Below are 26528 nucleotides of genomic sequence, written 5' to 3'. Positions count from 1 at the left end.
AGCACTGTTCAATAGCCAAGACATGGAAGAAAACTAAATGTCTATCAACAGAGGAATGGGTATAGAAAATGTGGTACATGTATACAATGCAGTATTACTCAGCCATTTAAAAGAGTGAAATAATAAGTTTCAGCAAGATAGATGGACCTAGAGAGTGTTACACTGAGTGAAGTAAGTCAGAGAAAGAGAAATATCATGTGATATTCTTTATATGTGGAATCTAAAAAGGAATGATACAAATGAACTTACAAAGCAGAAAGAGACTTAGTACTTAGAAAAGGAACTAATGGGCTTATGGTTGCTGGGTGGAAGGGATAGTTAAGGACTTTGGGAAGGTCATGTCTGCACTGCTATATTTAAAATTAATAACCAACAAAGACCTGTTGTACAGCACATGGATCTCTGCTCAATGTTATGTGCCAGCCTGGATGGGAAGGACTTTGGGGGAGAATGGATCCATGTATATATATGGCCGAGTCCGTTTACTGTTCACCTGAAACCACAACAGCATTGTTAATTGGCTATACCCCAATACAAAATAGAAAGTTAATGTTTAAAAAAAAACTAAATGTAGGCAACCTCTTTTTTTCTGAACTCCTGTGGCAACTTATCTGCATCTCTCTTATAGCAGTTATCACTTTCTACTCTACATTATAGATATTTATGTTCATACCTGTCTTCCTCACTAGATAATCAGCTTTATAAAGTTAGAAGCAATGTCTGCTCCATATTTCTACCCCTCAAGTACTTGGCACATAGTAGTTCCTCTGCAAATGTTTGTTTGATGAATAAAATACATCAGAGTTGCCATCGTGGGGTAAAAAGTATGGCCCATGCACAGGGGAAAAAAGCAATCAATCAATAGAAATTGTCCCTGAGGAAGCCCAGACTGGATTTACTAGGCAAAGACTTTAAATCAACTGTTTTAAATATACTCTAAGAGTTAGAGGAAACTAAGTGAATGATGTCTCTGACAGTAAGTTTTCTTACTTTTCTTTATGTGAGAATGTCTTTACTTTTATTCCTGAGGAAGATTCTTTCTGGACATAGAATTCTAGTTTGACAGTTCTGTTCTTTCAACACGTAAGAAATGTTGTGCCACTTGCTTCTGGTCTCTATGGTTTTTGATGAGAAATAGTTCTTCAAATCATTGTTCCCTTATCTGTAACACCTCATTTATCTGGGCCTGCTTTTAAGAACTTTTCTTATGATCATCATTTCTCTGTGTGTAGACATCTTTGGGAATCTGTAGGTTTATTTTTTTAGTCAAATTTGGCAAGTATTCAGTCCTTTTTTCTTCAAATTACTTTTTCAGTCCCAGGCCCTTTCCACTGTCCTTCCGAGACTGATGATGTGAAGGTTAAATATTTCGTTATTATTTCACAACTCTGAGAATATTTTCTCTTTTTTTTCCTCCAGTCTTTTTTCTCTCTGGCATTGGATAATTTCTGTTGATCTAAAGTTTCTTTCCCCTGCCATCTCCATTTTGCTGTGGAACCCTTTTGATGAGATTTGTATTTGTTATTCTATTTTGCAGTTCTAACTTAATTATTTGATTCCTCTTTTTATTTTTATTTCTTTGTTGATATTTTCTCTATATGTATTTCTTTAAACCATGTTCATGATTTTTATGTTGAATTTTAAGAACTGACTCATTGGAAAAGACCCTGATGCTGGGGAGGATTGAAGGCAGGAGGAGAAGGGGACAACAGAGGATGAGATGGCTGGATGGCCTCACCAACTCGATGGACATGAGTTTGAGCAGGCTCCGGGAGTTGTTGATGGACAGGAAAGCCTGGCGTGCTGCAGTCTGTGGAGTTTCAAAGAGTCAGACAAAACTGAGAGACTGAACTGAGCTGAATTCATGGTTTCCCTTTTCCCTCTCTTTTTTTTTAACTGCGTCAAAAATTTTATTGCCTACTTTTTGAAAACTTTTGCTCTTAAGTAATAAACCACAAAAGAAACTTTATTATGTCCAGTAGATTAAATTGCATGATTTTTTCTTCTCATATTAATGCTATTTATTAGTACTTTTACACAAACATTTATTTTTATACCATTCCACTGTCCATAATGCAACACAGTTTTCAACAGAGGTATCTAAATATACAATTTTATCTCTAACTGAATTTTCCTTTGGCCAAACACTTCTTCCAAGTAAATGACATATCCCAAAATACCCTCAGTTGTGTGTCATTCAATCTCTGAAAAATACTGTTAGTCATAATGAATATAAATATTAAATATTTCTATATTCAGATAGATTACTAAATTATCGAAGGTGGATATTTTTATTACTGTGACTTTCCTCTCTGCTCCTCAAATCTCTCTTTATATATATATATATATATATATATATATATGTATATGTATATATTTTTTATTGAAGTATAGTTGACTTACAATGTTTCACGTGCACAGCAAGGTGATTCAGTTATACAAATACACATATATTATTTTTTAAATTACTTTCCATCATAAGTTACTACAGGATATTAACTATAGTTCCCTATGCTATACAGTAAACCTTTGTTGCTTGTTGCATATCTGTTTTTTAATTAGAAGTCTAGCATTCTATTCATACTAAGCCAAACAAATGGAATCAAAATGTCATAGATTTTTTAGTTAGGCAAGAATTTATAAGTTTTCTAAAATATATATTATACATTTTTATATATATGTATACAAAAGCTTTTCTACTATGCTTGATAAAGGCTTGAGAAAAAAACATCAAAATAAAAAAAGAGATGGAGAAATTGAAGAACATAAACTAAATGAAATGGGAGCACTGAATATGAAATAGAAAAAGTGAAACAAACTGGGTAAAAGTAAAAAAATCATCATATAGTCCAGTTGTTTTTAAACCTGATTGTTCATTAGAAACATATCTGGAGCTCTGGAGGAAAAAGGCAATACCTGAGCATTTGTATTTTTCAAAAAATTTCAAGATAATTCTGATATGCATCTGGATTTTAAAAAGTGATTACAGGGATTTCTATTAGATCCTAATTTTGGCAGTCAGACATGACTGAGCGACTAAGCATAGCATTGGTAGTATAGAGTTCTATTATTTTTCTGTTGACCAAACATGATATAATGCAATTGAGTAGTAGTCACATAGTCACAATAGTAAAAGATGTTTATTAGTTTTCACAATCAATAGCCAGACAGAAAATAAAAGATAATTACAATTGCAAGCCATAATGGAAACATGATTAACTTAACAATATAAAATAATTAACATACAGCTTGGGGTGGGGGGTCAAGCAGAGTGATGTGGTAGGTGGAAATGTATACATGCACATGTTTTCATCCACTCAGCCAATCTAGTCTTTTAATCCATTTACATTTAAGGTAATTATCGATGTGTATGATCCTATTATCATTTTCTTAATTGTTTGAGGTTTATTTTCTGTAGGTCTTTTCCTTCTCTTGTGTTCCTTGCCTAGAGAAGTTCCTTTGGCATTTGTTGTAAAGCTGGTTTGGTGGTGCTGAATTCTCTTAACTTTTGCTTGTCTGGAAAGCTTTTGATTTCTGCATCATATCTGAAGGAGAGTCTTCCTGGGTAGAGTATTCTTGGTTATAGGTTCTTCTCTTTCATCACTTTAAATATATCATGCCATTCCCTTCCAGTTTGTAGAGTTTCTGTTGAGAAATCAGCTAATAGCCTGATGAGAGTTCCCTTGTATGATATTTGTCATTTTTCCCTTGTTGCTTTTAATATTTTATCTCTTCTTTAATTTTTGTCAGTTTGATTACTGTGTGTCTCAGTGTGTTCCTCCTTGGGTTTATCCTTTCTGGGACTCTCTGGACTTCCTGGACTTGGTTGACTATTTCCTTTCCCTTGTTAGGAAAGTTTTCAGCTATTGTCTTTTCAAAATTTTTCTCAGGTCCTTCCTCTCTCTTCTCCTTCTGGGACCCCTAGAATCGAATGTTGGTGCATTTAATGTTGTCGCAGAGTTCTCTTAGGCTATCTTCATCTCTTTTCATTCTTTTTTCTATATTCTATTCTGTGGCAGTGATTTCCACCATTCTGTCCTCCCGGTTGTATAGCTGTTCCTCTGCCTCAGTTATTCTGCTATTGATTCTTTCTAGTATATTATTCATCCCTGTTTGTTTGTTCTTTAGTTCTTTTAGGTCTTTGGTAAACATTTCTTGCATCTTCTCAATCTTTGCCTCCATTCTTTTCCTGAGATCGTGAATTATCTTCACTATCATTATTCTGAATTATCTTTCTGGAAGGTTGCCTATCTCCACTTCATTAATTGTTTTTCTGAGTTTTTATCTTGTCTTTTCATCTGGGACATTAACTTTCTGCTTTTTCATTGTGATTAACTTTCTGTAGTGTGGTTTTTGTTTTAGCTACTGTGAGACTGTGCTTCTTGTTTCTTCTGTCTGCCCTCTGATGGATGAGGCTAAGAGGCTTATGTCAGCTTCTTGATGAGAGGGACTGGTGATGGGAATAACTGGGTCTTGCTCTGTGGGCAGGGACTTACTCAATAAAGCTTTAATCCAATTATCTGCTGATGGGTGGGGTTGCACTCCCTCCCTGGTAGTTGTCACTCTTTGTGACCTCAAGGACTACAGAGAGCCAGGTGTCCCTGTCCCTAACCATCTCCCGGAGTCCACTCAAGTTCATGTCCTTTGAATCAGTAATGCCATCCAATCTTCTTATCCTCTGCCACCCTCTTCTCCTTTTGCCTTCAGTCTTTCCTGGCATCAGGGTGTTTTCCAATGAGTCAGTTCATCTGCATATCTGACGTTGTTGATACTTCTCCCAACAGTCTTGATTTCAACTTGTAATTCATCCAGCCCCGCATTTCACATGAGGTACTCTGTGTGAAAGTGAAGTGAAAGTGAAAGTCACTCAGTCGTGTCCGACTCTTTGTGACCCCATGGACTGTCCATGGAATTCTCTAAGCCAGAATACTGGAGTGGGTAGCCTTTCCCTCCTCCCGGGGATCTTCCCAACCCAGGGATCAAACCCAGGTCTCCCACATTGCAGGCGGGTTCTTTACCAGCTGAGCCACAAGTACTCTGGATAGAATTAAATAAACAGAGTGACAGTATATAGCCTTGTCATACTCCTTTCCCAGTTTGAACCAGTCCATTGTTCCACGTCTCGTTCTAACTGTTGCTTCTTGACTTGCATCATGTTTCTCAGGAAACAGGAAAGGTGGTCTTGTATTACCATCTGTTTAAGAATTTTCCACGAACTTTCCACAGTTTGTTGAGATCCACACGGTCAAAGACTTTAGCATAGTCAGTGAAGCAGATGTTTTTCTAGAATTCCCTTGCTTTCTCTGCAATCCAGTGAATGTTGGCAATTTGATCTCTGTTCCTTTGCCTTTTCTATATCCAGCTTATACATCTGTAAGTTCTCAGTTCATGTGCTGTTGAAACCTAACTTGAAGGATTTTGAACATTACCTTGCTTAGCACATGAAATGAGCACAATTTGTGCTCATAAATGTCCTCACCATACAACTACTGTACAGTAGTTTGAATATTCTTTGGCATTATGTCTCTTTGGGATTGGAATGAAAATCAACCTGCTCCAGTCCTGTGGCCACTGCTGAGTTTTCCATATTTGCTGGCATATTGAGTGCAGCACTTTCACAGCATCATCTTTTAGGATTTGAAATAGCTCAGCTGGAATTCCATCACCTTCACTAGCTTTGTTTGCAGTAATACTTCCTAAGGCCCACTTCGGGGCCTTAGGAATACTTCCTAAGACAGCCAGGATGTCTGGCTCTAGGTGAGTGACCACGCCATAGAGTTTTCATGGTCGTTAAGACTTTTTTTGTATAGTTCTTCCATGTATCCTTGCCACCTCTTCTTAATCTCTTCTTCCGTTAGGTCTTACCATTTCTGCCCTTTTTTGTGCCCATCCTTGCATGAAATAATGACTAGGAACTAGTGACTAAGACCAGATATATTCTTTATTATACCACAGATCATCAAATGAGGTATCAAGGAGGATGTGGCATTTGTGTGATATCTTGAAAGATGGGTAGGATTTAAACATTTGAAAATGGAGAAAAGGGAATTCCAGTCTGAGAAATCACACAGGGGCACAAACTCAAAAATGCAGAGTTTGGTATATAGAAATATATCAAGCAAGTACTTTTTAAGTTTTAGTGTCAGGTCTGTAAAAAGCAATAACAAGATAAAACCAGATTGGGGAGGTTCATTTAATGATGTTTATTAATTATAGAACCTTTTATTTCTACAGAGCAGAAGAAAAAAGAGATCTGCTTTTGTTTTTCCGAAGCCTACGCTGCTTTGTGGAGTGGTGTGACTATCGTAAGAGCACATTTAAACATTTCAAGGTAGAGTCTAAAGTTTTTCAATTTAAACATGTATGGAAAGTGAAGCTGATGTCAATTTGGGGATTTAAGATAACATTCTTAAAGTTTTCAAAAAATAGAAAATATTTTTATTGGCTTCTGGAATTTGCATTTATTTGCAATAAATAGAGGAGGAATGCTTCTGTACAAGTCAGTGAACCATTTTCATTGAAATAAAAGTAATTATAGTCATTTATTTTATAATATACATTTTAAAAAATTAATCTGTCAAGGATACTTGAAGTAAAATGCCAGATTCTAGTAAAGAATATAAGCATAGAAGCTTTATAATGTCATAATGTAATCTTTACATCCTGAATCACTCTCTGTATTTAAGCTTCTTATTTATTGTATATTTCAAGATTAAATATGAGGTCTGATTCTTATAAAGTAATGCTTCTTAGGTCTGATGAAGATACATTCAAAAACATTTTTAAAACTCCCTGTTTTTGTTTGTCATAGCTAGAATTATGTTTGGCTACGTTGCAATCCTCCCATTCATGCTTAGTTGGATAGGATCAAATTATTGACAGCAGGGACTCACACAGAAATCAGTTCTGAAAGAGTTCACATGAATAATATGGCAAGGTTCAGCTTTCCTCAAAATCCTGAGTCATGACTTTTGTCATGACTGGTGTTTTTATGACTGGTGCTAACACTCATTTATTTTGGATTCTTTTTTTAAATTATCATCATTTGCATTTTATTTGGTTGAGCTAATCTGTCAGGCATAGTATTTTCTTTAGAATGAAGCATGCCGGTATTTGTACTGTACTGTGGTTCCTTGAGGAGTCCTCAGGATTATGTTGTTTACTTGCAGGTGCTCTTGAACAAGAACAATTAAATAGCTCTTCTTCAGAATTGGTAAAATAGAGTAATGATTGAGAAGCATGCTGGCAGTTATGATAAGAAATGATATTATATGGCCATTTACTTCTACATTAGGATGAGTTATGGGAAATGTGAGCACTAGTTCCATTTTCAAGCTGATTTTCCTCTACGTGTTGTTAAGGCAAGTATAGAAGTATAATTGGTGTGCTTTTCCTGTAGCAGATGAAGTGCTTATGTGAGCTGGTCTTTGCTGGTGACAAGGTTGTTAGAAGGGAAAGAACAGTCACGTGGTTGTGCACTCATTGCCAGTGTTTATCTACAGAATGTTTTAATCATCCCAAACTGAAAACCTTGTCCCCATTGAACACTTAATTTGTCATTCCTCTGTCCCCCAGCTTCTGGGAACCATCATTCTATTTTCCATTTCTGTGAATTTGACTAAGTATCTTGTTCAGACAGAATCATGAAATTTGTTCTTTTTGCCAGAATATTTCATTTAACATATTGTTCTCAAGATTTATTTATATTGTAGCATGTGTCAAAATTTCATTCCTTTTTTAACCCTGGATAGTATTCTGTTATATGTACTTAGCAAATTTTGTTTCATTCATCTGTTAATAGACACTTAATTGTTTTCACCTTTTGGCTATTGTGAATAGTCCTTCTCAAGTCATTGGTGTACAAATATCTATTCAAGTCTCAGTTTTAGTTCTTTTAAGTATATACCTGTAAGTGGAATTGCTGGATTGTATGGTAATTCTTTCTTTCAGCTTGCACCACTTTACATCCCCAATAGCAGGGCATGAGTCTTCCAATTTCTTCACATCCTTGCCAACATACCTTATTGTCTGGGTTTTTGTTTTGTATTTATTTTATTTTTGTTTTGTTTCTTGTAGCCAAACTATTGGGTGTGAATTGGTATCTCTTTCTGGCTTTGATTTGCATTTCCTTTCCTAATGATTAGTGACCTTGAGTATCTTTTCATGTGCTAATTGTCCGTTTGTATATCTTCTTTGGAGAAATGTCTATTCAAGTTCTTTGTCCCTTTTTGCATCAGGTTTTTTGTTGTTGTTGAGATATTTTTTATATATTTACCTCATCAAATATGATTGGCACATATTTTCTTCCGTTCACTGAATTGTCTTTTCATTTTCTTGATAGTGTCCTTTGATGTATAGAAATTTTTAATTTTGAAGTCCAATTTATGTATTTTTTCTTTTTTATCCTGGCTTTTGGTGTCATATCCAGGAAATTGTTGCCAAATTCAGAGTCATACAGAATTTTCTCTTTATTTTTAGTAGGAGTTTTATAGATTAGCTCTTAAGTTTAGGTGTTTAATTCAGGTTGAGTTAATTTTAGTGTATGTTGTAAGCCAGCAGCCCAACTTCATTCTTATACAAGTGAATATCCAGTTTTCCTAGCACCACTTGTTGAAGAGACTGTCCTTTCCTAATTGAGTGGTCTTGATGCCTTTTTCAAAAATCGTTTGATTGTACATGCAAAGTTTTGGTTCTGGTCTCACTATTCTATTCCATTGGTCTATATGTCTGTCCTTATGCCAGTATCACACTTTTAATTACTGTAGCTTTGTAGTTACATTTTGAAATGAGGAAGTGTAGAATCCTCCAGTCTTGTTCTTTCTTTCAAATTTCTTTTGACTATTTGGAATCCCTTGAGATTCCCTATGAATTTTGGTGGGTTTTTCCAGTTCTTCAAAAAATTACATTGAGATTTTGATAAGGATTGTTTTGAATCTATAAATTGTTTTGGGTAGTGTAGACCTATTAACTGTTCCATCTTTCATTCATGAACACAAGGTGTTCTACTTATATGTATCTTCTTTAGTTTCTTTCAGGAATGTTTGTAGAGTAAAATATTTTACATTTTAATCCTCTGTTTCTTTCATTATCAGTGTCAAGAATAAAGCATTGTCTATTTAAGGTAATGGAGATCAGCATATTTTTTACTTTTATTATTTTATTATGAAATGAAAAAACACCAATAATATTTGTTCTGGAAATAGGATAGAGACCAACTTGATTCTAATTTGTAATTGATGTTGGAAACAGTGTTGGTAATTTTTATATACACAGTTCAGACTTATTTCTAAAGCACTGATAATTTTATATGCAACCCCAAAGCAGTGTGGAAGCTAAGAATTTTGAATGGGGTTTGGGCAAGAGGAAAGTAATTTCAGGAACTTCATTCTGGCAGCAGTGCCATTATAAATCATCACTATTAGATTGGAGATTAATTCTTATCTTTAAACATATCAGTTAATTGTGGATCTTTAGAAAATGTTGCTGAGATGCTTTCTTATGCATGTATGGCCTATTTTCATGAACATCCATGTGTATGGGTGGTTGGGAAGGTGGTGTGCAGTAGTAATGCCACAGAATTTTCTTTGTTTTCATATCTTATATTTGGATAAATTTATTGATGAGATTCATTCATATAGTATAAAAAATATTTTGCAGTTACATCATAATTGAAAGACTTTACATTGGAGAACTTTATGTCTATATTCTGAGAAACAGAGTGGACTTTCAGTTTTTTTTATAAGCATACTGATTTTGATGTACTTATAGCTTCCTAAAATGTTTTTTGGTGGACTTAGAATGTTGATTATTTAGATTAAATAAATTTTTGTACTACTTTACTAAAGCTTTTAATTGTGTGACCACACAACAGAATAATTGAACATTACTATATTAGCTCTTTGTCAAGAGAGTAAAATTATGCTTTATTTGGAAAGTTTTGCTTAGGTATGAGACTATACCCTATTTCTCAGGCTAAGTAAAAATATAGTAGCTGCCTTAAAAGAAAAAAACAGAGTTCCTACTTCATAATGAATAATGTATAAATCATAAAAGAAAGAAAAGTGAGAGATCCTTAGAAATATTCAGCTTTTCAGTCTTTGGAACATATGCCTTAAAAGCTTTAGGGATCCAGTGAAAACCAGGAAAGACAGTTGAAAGTTTCTTGGACCTATCTGTTAACTTTGTAACACTTCTTAATTTTGGGTATTTATATAAAAACATACCTTTTAAGTGGTACTGTATTACGAACTAAAGGGATTTTGTAATTCTGTTCAAATATTTTCACATTTCTGTTTTGAACTTAGAGAGTCAATCTTACTTTTTACTTGTTCTTATATGTAAGACTTTTTTTAACATCCTTGCTTAAAACATAAGTTCCTTCAATAGTCAGATACAAAATTAATATTAAATATTTATGCTCCTTTAGACATTGTTGAGACAGATTATAAGTATGTGTGTACTTTAGCTATGCTGCATTGATAGTGGTTAAATGTATGACCCTACAGGCAATCTTTTTAAGCAGATAAAACTGTTGGGATGTTTTCCCAGGATGATGGGGTTGCCCTCCAAGCGTATCTCTTCAATGCGATCCCGAATATAACTGGTGTCATTAGCCTTGCAGAATGTATCATCTGTAATTGAAGTTATGTTGTTAAACTGGAAAACAAAAGGGAAAAATTGTTTATAAACCCCAAATCATTCCTTTGTATGCTGTGTAATGAGGTCTGGCAGAATATTTTATCTGTCGATAAAAGAAGTGATTTTTAAAATACTGTACATACTGTATATCCATCTTCATGATAATAAAAAACCCTGTCTGAGCAATCTGAGCCTCCCTTTTTAAAGTCTACAGTATCACTTTGGAAGAACAGACTACTTCCTTTTTCTAAGAGTAAAACTCAGGTATGTAACAAATTTCTGAGTACAAATAAGATTATACTAGCTGGAAAAAGTATCCTGTTGTAGAGTGTCAACTCAAAATGGGTACTGTGTCCTTAAATATACTTTAAAGAAGTAAAAAGAACAAATGAGAATTCTTGTGATGGTGAAAGACCACTTTTAGTTTCTTTTTATTCCCTCTTCACTTTTCTATTACCCTTGATGTTGGACAATAAAGTCAGCTAGGAAGTCTCCAAAAGCAAGTGTTTACTGCTATTTGGAGAAAGAAACATAAACCACAGGTCTTAGTGTCCGCTAACTTCAAATCCACATGTCAGATTAACTAGGAGATGCCAGGTGCACACCTGGAGACAAGCCATACTATAAGAGCAGACCTCATACCTGGTGTTACTGGTCCTTTGGTTTTGCTCTGAATAGAACTGTGGCTTCTGGGCAAGAGAGAGCATTTGACTAAATATTAATGCTTTTGATGGGCAACATTTACATGTAAGTAAGTGAATTTCCTAATGAATCGTAAGATTGACCCATAGTAATTTGAATTAAAGTCTGATACTGTGAAAGGAGCAATCATACCTGAAGATGAATTACACGCAGACTTTCTGGTAAATTAAGAGGCACAGATTCCAAAGCATTGTGATCCAAGTAGAGGAAGGAGAGGTTACTCAGTTTCTGTAAGGAAAAGGTGCTTTTGCTTGAGTTGATATCTGAGATCAGTGCATTTCTTCACAATTCAAGCTATATACACATATATATAAATATACATATGTATAAATACACAGATATAGACATGAATCAATACTATTAATCATTGATATGGTAGTTTTTGATTTGGTGGGATTTTTTTGTTTGTTGTTTTGTTGTGTTGTTTTGGTTTTACAAGTAGTGTATCTCAGTCCTTTACAAAGGGCAGTAGAACCCTAATGCATCCCCATGTCTGTCTACTCATCTCACATCTGAATACCCAGTCATAGCCAGCCTCAGCCCTAATGTCAATTTCTGGGGCTCTTTAAATTTGTCTTTGGAATAGGTGATGATGTTAATGCTTATACAGGATTGTATTTGGATCCTGGTACTGCTATAACCTCTCTTGAACCTCCAGAACTTTCCATTTCAGCTCCACCAACTTGTAGTAGAATGAATATTCTTAAGAGATGTGTGTGCTTGTTAGTAAGATATCTTCCAAAGCAATGTATTAAATACGTGGCTGGGTATGATTTTTTTACCCCCCTAAGGGATCTACATTAGATTACTCTTCATAATCAATAACCCATTATTGTGTATAATTTTGTAGTTTCAAGATACAGTTTCCCCTGACAGTAATGTTTTACCTTACTTTTGATATACATCCTATGGCAGAATTTGGATTTTTTTTTTGTTAGAATTAATTTATTGTTATTTTAATCCTTTCTTAAGCATCCTACATGTGTGCTTAGTCACTCAGTCATGTCCAACTCTGTGTGATTCATGGAACCCACCAGGCTCCTCTGTCCATGGGATTTTCCAGGCAAGAATACTGGAGTGAGTTGCCATTTCTTATACCAGGAGATCTTCCTGAACCAGGAATCCAACCCAAGTCTCCTGCTTTGGTGGGTAGATTCTTTACCACTGTACCACATAGGAAGCCCTCTTAAGCATCCTATAATCCATCATATAAGAATCAAGCTCCTGTCCTCCCCAGTGGACCTCTTTACATGGATTAGAGTGACTTGATTTTACCAGTGGCTTTTGCAGCCTTGGGCATTAAGCAAAACTAGAAAATAGCTGACTTTATCATTTTGTTGCCAATTTGTCATGAATTCCTTCTGTAATCCATGTGTAAAATCCAAAATATTCAAATACTTCTTTTGTAAATGTTGTCCAGCTCCTGTAGGTCTTTAACATACCAGTTATTCAAAGGTTTACCTGCTCAAATTGTGTATGTTCAAATTACAAGCATCTTTTTGTTTGTTTTTAAAGTAAGTCCAGTTTCTGAAAGTCCCCTAAGAGTTCCTTAACTTCTGAAGAACTGTTAGGAATTGTCAAAAGGAGCTACAATCCTCTATTTTGAGCAAGGTCTTCTGTTGCTAACCAGTAGCATGATTATCTCAACCTCTTATGTGGGGTTTCTTCCAGGACTGGGAATGAGTACTTCAGATCTATGGAAGTCCTGGACTGAGGTGATTACTTCTCTGTAGACTGTGCATCTTGAGACAACCTGGCTAACTAAATCAAAGTAAATCACCTTCCCCTTTTCCTGAACATTTATTTTCTTGAATGACTAAATTAAGAAATATATTTAATTTTTACTACATACAGAATTTTGTATTAGGTGCCATCATGGAATTCAAAAGAATATCTCCCTACAGAATTCTATGGTCTAATACTTTTAAGTATTAAAAATAAAATTCAGTCTTTAGAGCATGATTTTTCTGGTGTCTATAAATTACTAATACTGTAGGGAAAAAGAAACACAGGAAAATTTCCATTTTGAGGTTTTGGAGACTCCTGGTGCCATGAGTCTTTGTCTATATAAATAAATATTTGCTATGTAAACAAGGGAAAGAGATGTGACACCAGGTAGTCCCATGAAACAAAATAAAGTTATTTTAAGTGAGGTACAGGCATAAGCTAGACTTGAATAAGCCTAATAATATCACTATTTATTATGTAATAGTTTTAAAACAAAATTCTAGACTGTAGTTTCTTTTTCTTTTATCATGTTATTCTTGACTGTATAACGATGATACTATATTGTGCTAAGTCATACTATAAAATACTTACTTTGAATGCATTTGCTTTGATTCCTCTACTCTTGATTTTGTTATATTTTGCATTAAATAAAGTAAGCTTGGGAGGGAGAACTGGAAGCTTCAGTAGTTGATTTTCCGCTAGTGTAAGTTCTTCTAACAGAGAAAGTTTTGAAAAAGTACCATCTTCTATGTCTTCAATCAAATTTCCCGTAAAATCGAGTCGTCTTAAGTTAGCTTGAAGGAAAAATATACAAACAATACAGAAAAAACTTTTTAAATGCATGAAGTTAAATTCTTAATTGTGTGGACTGAGGAAAAGCATTTATTTAACAGGTATTTCAAATTTCTTTTATTTTTAGTGCTTTGCAGAACATGTACAATTAGTAGCTCAGTAAGTTTTATTGAATGAATATTCAGCATATACTCAGTGCTTGACACTGATAGCGTTTCTCACTGGAGTTCTAGAATTTCAGGTTTGGAAGGGAACTTCTCACTGGAGTTCTAGAATTTCAGGCTTGGAAGGGAACTTTCAGTTAATAGAGTCCTTCCATCCTTTTTTGTTTGAATTCTCAGTATGCTCAAGTAATTTGAAAGAAATTCTTTGTTGCAAATTATGGAAAGCAAGCATTATGTTTGCTTGAATAGAATCATGTAAATATTTTTGGATTTCTTGCCAACCTGTTGCATTGTGATTATGGGTTTGTTTTGTTTGTATTAGTTGCTCAGTTGTGTCTGACTCTTTGCAACTCCATAAACTGTAGCCCATCAGGCTCCTCTCCTCTGTCCCTGGCATCCTGTCCAGGCAAGAATACTGGAATGGGTTGCCATTCCCTTCTCCAGGGGATCTTCCTGAGCTAGGGATTGAACTCAGGTCCTCCTGCATTGCAGGCAGATACTTTACCATCTTAGCCACCAGGGATGCCCCTGTGATTGTGGGTATGTTATCTTAATTTCTCCGTGCCTTATTGGTTAAAAACAACAAAGGCAAAAATGTTCCCTAATTTGTTAACATGGTACATACTGAGAGAGAAATTCAATATGTGTGTGTATGTATGCATCACTTTTGTTCTGTCTAGGGTGATTAGTAAATATGGTCACTTCTCACTATTCAAGGTAGTCATCTATAAAGTTGACACAAATGCTGACTTAGTGAATGTGGAACCATTGCTCCTAGGGAATATACAGGATTCGAGCCTTTCATCACACATTTTCATCAGCCAATCAGAAAATTTTAAATGTGTTTCTTTTTTAAAGGCATCTTATTTAGTATATACTGTTGCTACATTAATATTAAACTCACAGCCAACAGCACTGTAACTCACTTAAATGAAGAGTACTTAACACGCATTTTCTCTGGAAGGCACATCACAGCCTTCTTGCGGTTAGGAACAATATACAGCACTTCAGTGCTATATTTAGGGAGTGTTTCAAACAGCAAAAAAGCCAAAAAATGAAAAGTGAAAAATATTACACTAAGTAGACTGTAAACAAGGTACTTGTTTAAAGCTGAAATAAAGGACAAAGCATCTTGTTCCACCTCACCTGGATGACTCAAATTTTTGCCAGTGTGCACATGCCTGTGAATAACCGTGAAAGTGCCAGAAGTATTTATTTTGGGATTACAAATAAATTTTATAAAGTAGGTGAGTTTGAAAACATAAAGTCCACAAATAATGAGAAACAGCTGTATTCAGTCAGTTGGGAACTACCAGTGACAGCATGAATTCAGTATGGTTAATCTCGTAAATGTGTAGTGGAGCCAGTGTGCATTTCTTGGTATAATTTTCTTCAGAAGCCCTTGATGAAATTGGAATATAGAAAATTTTTCTGGGATGAGTGATCCAGGACTTGGACTTGACTACAGAAATAGTTGCTCTGTGTGGCTACCCTCCTGGCAGGATACTTAAAATACCCCAACAGTGACTATCCCACATGTGATAGGCCACAGGTACCTAGGAACGTGTGTTTATATGAGTTAAATAACCAACATGAGTTAACATTAATATTTTATTTAAAATTAACTTACGTATGTCTGCAAAATCTTTGGCAGTCAGCTTTTTAATTCTGTTGAATCGTGCATAAAGATAGGCTGATTCCTTTGGCAGAGGTGGCACAGCGTCAATGTCAACTTCTTCACAGTATACAGAGCCACTTAAACAAACACAGAGCAGGCATGTGGGCATTTCTGAATTGGGAAACAAAATCATAAAACTCAATAATTTAAAAATACGTGACCTCTAGTATTAAATACGTGCTGTCATGAGTGTTATTACTAATTTGAAAAGATACTTTACACAGTTATAGATGATAACAGGAAAGATGTTGTGGCCATATTAGCTAGTGATCTATATTGTATCTGGTAACTCAGCATAATTTTATTTTAAATTCTGTAATACACAATCTCTTTTATTCTCCTGTCTGTTTTGGCAATGATCATTTAATTGCTGGATTGACTGACAGTTACATTTCTTAATTTGCATATCAAAAAATCATAAAGCTGGATTTAAGGTAAGCACAAGCTTGATTTATCACTTGGGGTAGTGCAAACACATTTATAACGAGTTTGTTGTTCAGTTGCTAAGTCATGTCCTCCTTTTTGCAACCCCGTGCACTGCAGTATAGCAGGCTCCCGTCTCCTTCACTGTCTCCCGTAGTTTGCTCAAATTCATGTCCATTGAGTTGGTGACGCTATCTAACCATCTCATCCTCTGCCACCCCCTTCTCCTTTTGCCTTCAGTTTTTCCCTGCATCAGAATCTTTTCCAGTGAGTCAACTCTTCGCATTAGGTGGCCAAAGTATTAGAGGTTCAGCTTCAGCATCAGTCCTTCCAATGAAACTAGTAAAATAAACAAAGTATGAACTTGGAGTCATAGAGAATTTTGAGTTTTAGCTTCGTAATAATCTCCTCCAATCGCCCTTAAACTTAGATTCAAGTAAAAGTCATTTCCAGCAACAACAACAGCAGCAAAAGTTTGGAGTCACTGTGGGCACTTTTAGAATGCCATTGGACTCTGTATCATTCATTGCGTTTACTTGTCATGCCTTCAACCTGGAAGAGTTCCTTAGTCTTTGTTTTTCATATCTTTTTACTGTTTTGGAAATTTTTGAATTTTTTAAAAATGTATTTTCAGGGCATTTATTTTGCAGAATGTCTTTCAACTGGGGTTTATAAAAAAGGTTCCTCATTTTTGGCAGGGATACTACAGAAATAATGTTGCGTCCTCTGTGTCCTGTATCTGTCTCATTCCTTACAGTGCTGTCTTGGGTAACTTGGTTCAGTTGGTGTCTGCCATGGTTCTCACCCTGTAAAATTACTGATTTTTGTTTTGTAATAAGTGTGTACCTTCTAGAGAAGTACTTTGAGATTCTAAACATCAGGTTTGTTATCAAACTTTCATGTTTTAAAACTCTAGTTTTCATCTATCGAAGAGTCTTACTTGAATCATTTATCACTGGGATAGTTGCCAAATAATAATTTTTCTGATTCCATCATTTCTTCTACATTTGTTACTTCACATTCTGATATGAGCTGGAACGTTCCCTCCTTATTTATTTTTGTCAGTATGAACTTATGAATTCCTTAACCCGTAGGTCATATGTCACTGTCATATTTATTTTAATAATCAAATTGCCCCAGATTAGTCAATGAGAACTCCTAAACTCTGTTTTATCATCCCATAGCCTTTTTCTGGTTCAATGTTATACAATAAATTGCACATATTTAACTTGCATAATTTATAAGTTGGATGTCCATCACCACAATCAAGATAATTAACATATCCATCACTCCAAAAGTTTCCTCATGCTCTTTGGTAATCATCTCTCCCTCACAGTAACCACTAATATCCTTTCTGTCATTATCTTAATATGTTAATATTATGAATATATTAAGGACCAGAAACTTAACATATTATTTCTGAAACTTTTATATCAAAAGAATGCAGTATATACTCTTTTGTCTGGCTTCTTTAACTCTGCATAATTATTTTGAGGGTCATCTATTTTTGCATTATCAGTAATTCATTTCTATTTGTTATTGAGTTCATTCCAGTTTATTCCATTCTGTCAATAGACACACTTTATACAGTCATCTCTTACATATATTTGGGTTGTTTCCAGTCTGCAGATTTCAAAGAGAGCTGCTATGAACATTAATGTATGGACTTAACGCTTTCATTTCTCTTCTATAAATACCTAAGTGTAGAATGGCTGTGTCTTATCATACATATATATTTTACCTTTTGGAAAAAGTCCTAAACTGTTTTCCAAAGTCATTGTGCCATTTACATTCTCGTTAGCAGTGCATGTAAGTTCTAGTTGCTCCTCATTCTTTCCAACATTTGGTATGTGTGGTTGGACTTTTTTATTTTAGCCTTTCAAGTAAGATGTGTTGTGGTATCTCATGTTTGAATTTACATTTTCCTAATAACTAACGTGCTGTTCAGTTCAGTTCAGTTGCTCAGTCGCGTCCGACTCTTTGCGACCTCATGAACCACAGCACGCCAGGCCTCCCTGTCCATCACCAACTCCCGGAGTCCACCCAAACCCATGTCCATCGAGTCGATGATGCCATCCAACCATCTCATCCTCTGTTGTCCCCTTCTCCTCCTGCCCTCAATCTTTCCCAGCATCAGGGTCTTTTCCAGTGAGTCACTGAGCATCTTTTTATATACTTAGTTGCCATCCACAGGTTTTTTTGTGTATAGTGAAGTGTCTACTCATGTCTTTTGCCTGCTTTTTAAATGGGTTTTGCATTATTAGTTTTGAATTATATATATTGTATAGATATAAGTCATTTGTCAGATTTATGTTTTGGAGAAAATGTTTTCTCCAGTTTCTGGCTTGTTTTTTTTTTTTTTCTTCTTCTAATCAATGTCTCTTAAAGAGCAAACATTTTTTATTTCACTGAATAATAATTGATTCCCTTATAGTTCATGCTTTTTGTGCTGTGTTTAAGAAATCTTTGCCAACCACCAAGTTTTTATTCTGTTTTCTTTTAAAAGTTGTATAGTAACTCTTGATATTAGGCAGTATAAATTCTCCAAATTTATTCTTCTTTTATGTTTCTTCTAGGTTCTTTTCATTTTTATATAAATTTTAAAGTCAGCTTGTTAATTGCTTAAAGCCTGCTAGAATTTTAATTGGGACTGCATTGAATCTACAGATGAATTTGGGGAAAATTGACATTTTAAGAATACTGAGTTTTCTGGTCCTTGAATACAATGTATCTCTATCTGTATATTTAGGCCTTTTAAAATTTCTCTCAGCATTAGTGTCTGGATTTCAGTGAATAAATCTTATACATCTGTCATACATTTATACATATGTATTTTTTATATTTTGATTAAAAAATTAAATGTCTCTACTATTCTTTGAGAGCTTACTTATTTTCTGGCATGCTGAGATGTCCCATACCAATCCTTTCCCTTTCCCTGCCCCAGGTCTGAAATCAGCTATTCAAGAAGTACTGGTCCATTTCAGTGGAGAATGGTATTTAGAAACCAAGATTTGGGTGTGCATGTGCTCATTGCTACTGGGATCTCATAGTTTCTAGGATCTTTCAGCTAACAGACTGGAAATATATTTATTTTTATTTTGCTCTCTTTTATATAATATGGAGAAGGAAATGGCAACCCACTCCACTATTCTTGCCTAGAGAATCCCGTGGACAGAGGAGCCTGGTGGGCTGCTGTCCATAGGGTTGCACAGAGTCGGACACAACTGAAGCGACTTAGCAGGCGTGCGTGCATTGGGGAAGGAAATGGCAACCCACTCCAGTATTCTTGCCTGGAGAATCCGAGGGACAGAGGAGCCTGATGGGCTGCCATCTATGGGGTCGCACAGAGTCAGACATGACTGAAACAACTTAGCAGCAGCAGCAGCAGCAGCATATATAATACACATGTACACATGTACATGTATTTATACATGAACGTACTACACATGTACACACATGTAAACATATATAATATATATGTACCACATTCTCATATAAAAACATAAACATATCATATGCATATATACACATACATACTCACACAGGGAAGCAAACATGTCGGTATCTTTTTCTGTATATCTGTATACAAACCAGGAGTTGATGCTGATACCTTTCATTCCAGTCCATTCCACTTCATCTCCATAGTGTTCCTTCTAGCCTTCCCCCTTACCATATCTTTTAACACTCTTCTCTGATTATGAGAAACCTGACTCTCCTGATCCACTTTCTATTTACTTTACTCAATCCTAGAACACACATTAAGTAGTTTCATTATTGTTAACCTATAACACTATGGAAAACAAACCTACTCATTGGAATTTTACTATTTGTCTACTGAAAGTATACATCAAAATACTGAGTTATTTCAGTAGATTTCCCTTCCTATAATGTGTTATGTTATTCATTTGAAATGCAATTAAGTTTGTATTTTTCTGTTTGTTTGTCAGTTTGGGTTCTTTTTATGATATCGTTGTTGATTTTATTTATGAATGTACTGTATTTATTTGCTTATGTGAATATAATGTTGTTCTGAAATCAAACATGCACAAAAAGTGTGCTCAGAGAAGTGCTGCCACCTTTTTCCCATACCCGAAGTTCCCGTCTCCCCCTCCTTCCAGCCCTAGTCCATCTGTAACCCATAGGTAAATAGTCTCAGCTTAATTGCCCTTCTCGAATTTCTTTTACACAACTGTATCTTTTCTTATATCCCTTTCATTTTTAGAAGAGACAGCATACTGTAGATACTCTTTTGCACTTTGTTTTTTTTCTTCTAGAAATCAATCCATATTCGTTATAGAAATCTTCCTCATCCATTTTTACCACTGCATAGTATTCCCTTGGTAGATGTACCATACTTTATTCAACCACTCTTCAATTTATGGATAATTAGATTGTTTCCAGTATTTTGCTGTTGCAAGCAGTGCTTCAGAGATTTTGCATATGTATTTTCTTACTTTTGAAGGTATATCTCTAGGGTAAATTCCTAGAGGTCAGTTGCTTTGTCACAAAGTAAATGCATATTAGGTTTCATCAGATATTACCAAATTCCTCTCCGTTCTACCAGTTTGCATTACTATCAGCAACATATGCCAGTGTCTGATAACCCACAGGTGTTGCCAGTGGAATAGATTAATATATTGTCACACTTCTGTCAGATAGGTTAAAAAATTTTATCTCAATTTAAATTTACATGTGAGATTTAACACCTTTTATGTGTTTAAGGGTCATTTTTGTGTCATTTTATGAATTGTCTGTTCATACCTTTTGCCCATTTTACCCATGGATTTTTGATCAATTTCTTTTTCCTGGATTTTTACTTGTTCTTTATAAATTAGAGATATTAACTCTTTACAGTGGTGTATATTGAAAATATTTTTCTCAGTTTTAGGTTGTCTTTGGCCTCAGTTATGATGATTTTTGCCATGCAAATGTTTTTCATTTATGGAGTCAAACTTATTGGTCTTTTCTATTATCATCTCTGGATTTTGAGACATCCCACAGTCAAGTAATCTTCTACTGTTTAAATGGTTTCACTTTTTACATTTAGACCCTAATTTATTTGAAGTTTATTTTTCTGTATAAGAGGGATATAATTGTATCCCTTTTCAAGGTTGTCCCAGACTCAGTTTTTAAAAATATCATCTTTGGTACTTGCCTGGTGGTCCAGTGGTTAAGAGTCCATCTGCCAATGCAGGGGACACGGGTTCGATCCTGGTCTGGGATGATGCCACATGGCACAGAGCAACTAAGCTCATGAGCCACAGCTACTGAGCCCACATGCTACACCTACCGAAGCCTGAGCACCTAGAGCCTGTGCACTGCAACAAAGGGTAGCCCCATCTGCAACTGGAGAAAACTCAGAGACAGCAGTGAAGACCCAGAGCAGCCATACACACATAAATAACTATTTTTTAAAAATAAAAACGTCATCTTTGCCTCAGTGATTAACGATGCTCCCTTTGTTATTTACTAAATTCCTATATGTATTTCTTTCTGTCTGTGGACATTCATTCATGCACCAGTATTATACTTATTTTAAGTATGGAGGCTTTAAAGTATGTTCTGATAGGTGATTTCATGCAGATCTGATTTTCCATCTGAAGTTGAGGATCAACCTTACCCAACTCTTTAAAGAAGTTTATTGTTACAGATTTAGGGAGAACTACCATCTTTGTAATTTTAAATCATCCTATCCAAGAGCAAGAAATGTCTTTCAATTTCTTCCAGTCTATTTTCACTATGATGCTTTTCAAATTTCTTGAGATATATTTTCTGTTTTGGTTCATTTTAATTTTGTTGTAGCACTATAGAAATTAGTGCGTGATTTTTTTTTCATATTGTCACGTGAAATAATGGTCTGTGAGAGAGCAATAATAAACCAAATAGAAACTAATAAGTAGTACTTTGTAATTTGTTATCTTTATAAGTTTTCTATTGTTTTAATTGAAATGTACATTATAATTACTTATATATATAACCATCTCTCCTGTGAATTTCTTAAAAGCAAAAATGATATTTTATTTACTTTATCCTCAGACGACATGTGAAAGTGAAAGTCGCTCAGTTGTGTCCAGCTCTTTGCGACCCCATGGACTATACAATCCATGGAATCCTCCAGGCCAGAATACTGGAGTGGGAGCCATTCCCTTCTCGAGGGGATCTTCCCAACCTGTGATTGAACCCAGGTCTCCCGCATTGCAGGCAGATTCTTTACCAGCTGAACCACCAGGGATTGCAACTAACTGGAATTTAACAAGTATTTCTTGAATTGATTTTATATAGATAGAAGCACACACTTTATAGAGGCTAAACCTAAACTGAACTTTGGTTGTTCTTGAATGTTCCTATTCCATGTTTTTCACTTATGATGTGGAATGGCAAATGGTGAAAATTCACAATATACCTGTTTGACTTTATCATTGGAGATAAAATTCCACTGTTTGGAGTTACTGTATCCTGATGCAATTTTGATAACTATAACAAATAAAGTTCCATTGTAAGCTACTTTTTAAAGCTCCTTTTAAAAATAGGATAATAGAGTATTCATACTTACCATCATTTTCTTTCTTGGGGGTTAATGGCGTTATACTCTCATCTTTTTGTAATTGAAAACTTTTCTCATCGGGTACTATTATCATAGTTTCTTTTTCCTATTGGAAAAATAAACGTTTATTTACAGTTATTTACAATTTGGTAATTTTGGTATTATTTACAATTTGGACTGTGAAACTGAGGGATTACAGGCAGCATTCTCCCATAAATGTTCTGGTTGAACAGTCCCTCCACTCTCCATTTGTCTATTAAGTGCTGTTGAATTCTGGTCCACTTCACAAATATCTTGGTCCCTGTGTTTGTAGTTAGACTCCTAAAGCAATGTAAACAGAAGAAGCAGAGAACTTTTTTATTTACTACTTTTTAGGGACCAGGAGATTTTGAAAGTATTCTTTAAACTGATTGATAAGATTGAAATCAGCCATGTGAGCCAACAGCTTGTTATAAGAGGCCTTTTTTTTTTTTCCCTAAGCACCTGGGAAGCATGACTATATATACATATATTATATTATTAATATATACATATATGATAATGATAATACTAGCATATTAGCCAACTTCATTGAAAGAAATTATAATATTAACATTTGCTCATCTGTACTGAAAAAAAAGAATCTATTATAACTGTTCACTCTTAAAACACTTATCATCTCATTTATAGTAGAGAACTTTTGAAGGAATCAACATTGTGAAGTATTTGGCTGCATCTCTCATTGTCCATTGTGTGTGTGTGTGAGAAAGACACATACAGACACACTGTAGGCAGATCCTTACATGCTGTATTAACTTTGTCTTTCCCCAGTATTCATTTCTGTGTTCCAGTAAAACCACAAGTAATTACTTAGTCCCTGTACAAGCAGAAGATGAAAAATGTGGTAGGAAAGTCATCCCTGTAGACAATGACAGTGACAGTTACTTGATAAAATGATAGAGCCTAAATTGTTGAAATTGATGAAAATCATGCTCCATATTAGTAGTTTTAATTTTTTGATACTGTGTAGTTGACATACGTGGATTATTATGAAATCCTGTAGATACAAAATAAGCAGTACTCTTCTATTTATGTACTTGAACTACTTCTTCCTAAAATAATAAACCTTAAGCTGGTAATCCATCTGTATTTCTCCTAATACACATTTCTCCTATTTTATTTTAATATGCAAATAAAAGGCACTATGTATCATGACTTAAATGTAAATCTCTGCTGATAAGAGATCGTCTTTAAATTGAATTTTCATTAAATTTTATATTTCAAATTTTAGTTTTCCTTAAATTTTATGTTTTGGTTGTTACAGATACTGTTTGATTATCATAGAGTCTATTTATCAATTTGGGAAGCATGCATACTTTAAAAATATAGTTTTAGGGACAGTTATTTTGAATTGTTCTGAATCATTTCAAGTGCTTTTCCTTTCCTCTTACCTTATCAGACACATTCAGAAAAAACAAAAACATGCATTTAAATGGGTGACTATTTTAGAAATTAAATTTAGAGTAGAAATAAAATACCTTAGTACTTTTTCCATCCAGGTATTTATCCTCATAATCTTGGCTAAAAAAGGTTTCTTCAAGCTTATCTGCTCCATAATCATAGATAATGCGTGACTCCTGCTGAGGTGGTGGTGCTGGCTTTATCAGAGGCACAAGCAGGAACAGCAGTGTAGACTGCAGAGGCTTCATTTTAATAGAAATGAAGGTGACTGAAGACTAGGAAGCTAGTGGCCTGCTGACTGTGGCACAATACTCTCTTTTTCCCTGGAAATAAAAATGCAGACCATCGAAGCAATATTTAAAAGCTTAGAGGACTTTTTGGCAGGGTACACGCAGCAGGGGCCAGCGAACAGTGTTTAACCCTTTGTGATCTTTAATTAGACGCTAAAAGTTTTTATGTATCAGTGATATTCTGAAAAATAGTTTCAGAAAATGGTTTTAGTTCTTTTTCCATCAAAAATCCAAGCAACGTTGATAATTTCAGTTTTTTAATAATTAGTTACCTTGAACAAAGGTATGCAATTGAAGTCTTCTTAGAATACCTGTGATATAAACAGTTAAAATGAAGACCCATGATCCTGTCTCATGTGAGTTAAAAATATCATATTTCAGCTTTGCTACTTTATAAGAACTCCTGATTTGTATTGGTATGAGCAGAAACAAGTTCCAGGAACAGTTTTAGAACTTAAACTTTAAATTTAACATTATGAAAAATAGTCATTAACACTTACTTTTAGGTGATACAGAATATTGAAAAAGCCATAATTTCAAATTCCTCAGTTTTCTAATTTCCATAGATATCATTATTTTTAGTTAATAGCATTTCTTTTAAAATTTAAGGTATGAAAAATGCAAAAATAGTATTGCAGACTAGAAAAATAATAGAACTTTAATCAAAGATTTCAAGGGAATGAAATGGGAAAGATTCTTTTAGGCTCACCACTGGATTTTATCTGGTGGTGCACATTTTATACTTTTTCTTAAGTAACTTCAGACAGAATCACTCAGAATTGCTGGTGCTGCATTTTAGATACTAGTTTGTCAAAAAAGTCAGTGGTTGAAATTAAGCATAACATGGTTTTGTGACTTTTACAGCACGCTGTTCTTGCCTGCATGGACATTCAAGTTATACGGTGATATACTTAAGTGCTTGTTAAAAAATAGTTGTCCGAGGTAATTGAAACTTACAAAGATTAAAGATTGCCTTTACATTTACTAAGATTGTTAGATGTCACATTTTAACAAACAATATTTAAAATAATATGTGAGAAAAGAGCCTACCGTTGTAGCTGTTTTGAAGTTTTTTGTGGTTTTCCTCAATAGATGATCATGGCTTGCATTAGCCCCAAGTGGGAGGGTGAATGAGAAAAGCTGTGGAGTGATTTCAAACTGTTGAATAGAATTTCAGGGCCCAACAGCTTTAAAAGCAGTTTCCATGTGGTAGAGATCTTTGCCAACATTCTTTCTGCAGGGTGAAATGTAGTGTGTTGTACTAGAGAACTAAAATATTTGTAACTGCTGTACTCAGATTGCTTCCACTGATTGTCATAAACTTCTGTTATTTTTTACCTTGTGTAGTAAGTACTCATAGCACAAATTATTTTTTAGTTTAGTCATTTGAGGCCCAGTTCCCCCTTTATTTTGTTACGTGTAACAAAAACTCAACTGTCAGAATCAGCTTTTTAAATATAAATGTTACAATTTGGGATTTGATAGTAAAATATATTTTTGTTTGCTGAATGAAGAAAATAGTATTAATTACCTTACTATTATTTTTTTTGAAGTTGAAGTGTTATTTAGATAACTCTATGAACATCTTTAAAGATTAATTTTATCACTGATACTTTTAGCAATCAAAGTAACCTTTCTTTCTCTTCTCAGCTGAAATTTCAGTAAGTGTGGATATGAATATTTGGTAAAAAAAAAAAACAACTAGAAAGTGAAAGAATACTGGTTTGTTTTCTTTTCCATTCAAAATTGACTTTGGAGTTTTTTGAATTAAAGCTTGAATAAACTAAGATGTGAATACTTACATTTTTACTTGAATGTGAATTAGTTTTAAATTTAGTTGTGATATTCTCTGATTTGGGTTGATTTTATGACTTTAAATTCTTTGAAAATATCAATTTTATGACTAATATCTAATAATGAAATAGCAGATATTGATTTGTTTTCTGTCGTGTGGCAGGTTTAATGGAATGTTGAGAAGTGAACTGAAAAGATGTTGAATAGATTTAGAGAATCTTAGAGGTTCATAGTTTACTGTGGTATACAGTTTGGTACTTTGTACTACAGAAAATTATTTTGTGGATTATAACTTTTTTTTTCCTTGAAAAGTTATGACCAATGTGTATGGTTTT

At 34.5% G+C, this 26528-nt stretch overlaps 2 protein-coding genes across 2 annotated transcripts in view; one reads left to right on the top strand and one right to left on the bottom strand.

The window, feature by feature from the left end:
• LOC122710226 (centromere protein P) overlaps positions 1-26528 on the top strand; it is a 225125-nt gene that overhangs the window by 57403 nt on the left and 141194 nt on the right. Inside the window, exon 5 of the mRNA XM_043927884.1 lies at positions 6235-6331. Coding sequence (XP_043783819.1) covers positions 6235-6331 — 97 coding nt within the window. The remainder of the gene's footprint in view (positions 1-6234; positions 6332-26528) is intronic.
• On the bottom strand, positions 9584-25628 carry OGN (osteoglycin). Its single transcript, XM_043927882.1, has 7 exons — positions 25450-25628; positions 24187-24432; positions 22679-22775; positions 15655-15813; positions 13660-13862; positions 11473-11568; positions 9584-10656 (listed from the first exon to the last, which is right to left on the bottom strand). The coding sequence occupies exons 2-7, from the start codon at positions 24355-24357 to the stop codon at positions 10486-10488; spliced, it is 897 nt and encodes a 298-aa protein (XP_043783817.1). The 5' UTR covers positions 24358-24432; positions 25450-25628; the 3' UTR covers positions 9584-10485.

Source organism: Cervus elaphus, chromosome 16 (genome assembly GCF_910594005.1).
Source record: "Cervus elaphus chromosome 16, mCerEla1.1, whole genome shotgun sequence".
Lineage (NCBI taxonomy): Eukaryota > Metazoa > Chordata > Mammalia > Artiodactyla > Cervidae > Cervus > Cervus elaphus.
The sequence above is the reverse complement of the archived record's forward strand: the minus strand, read 5'-3'. Positions and strand labels throughout refer to the sequence as shown.

Coding starts and splice junctions, on each gene's coding strand:
- OGN (XM_043927882.1), bottom strand. CDS start 24,357: ATGAAGCCTCTGCAGTCTACACTGCTGTTCCTGCTTGTGCCTCTGATA. Junction 15,814..22,678: donor CCCCAAGAAAGAAAATGATG/GTAAGTATGAAT, acceptor TTCCCAATTCAG/AAATGCCCACATGCCTGCTC. Junction 13,863..15,654: donor CAAAGATTTTGCAGACATAC/GTAAGTTAATTT, acceptor TTTTCCTTCAAG/CTAACTTAAGACGACTCGAT.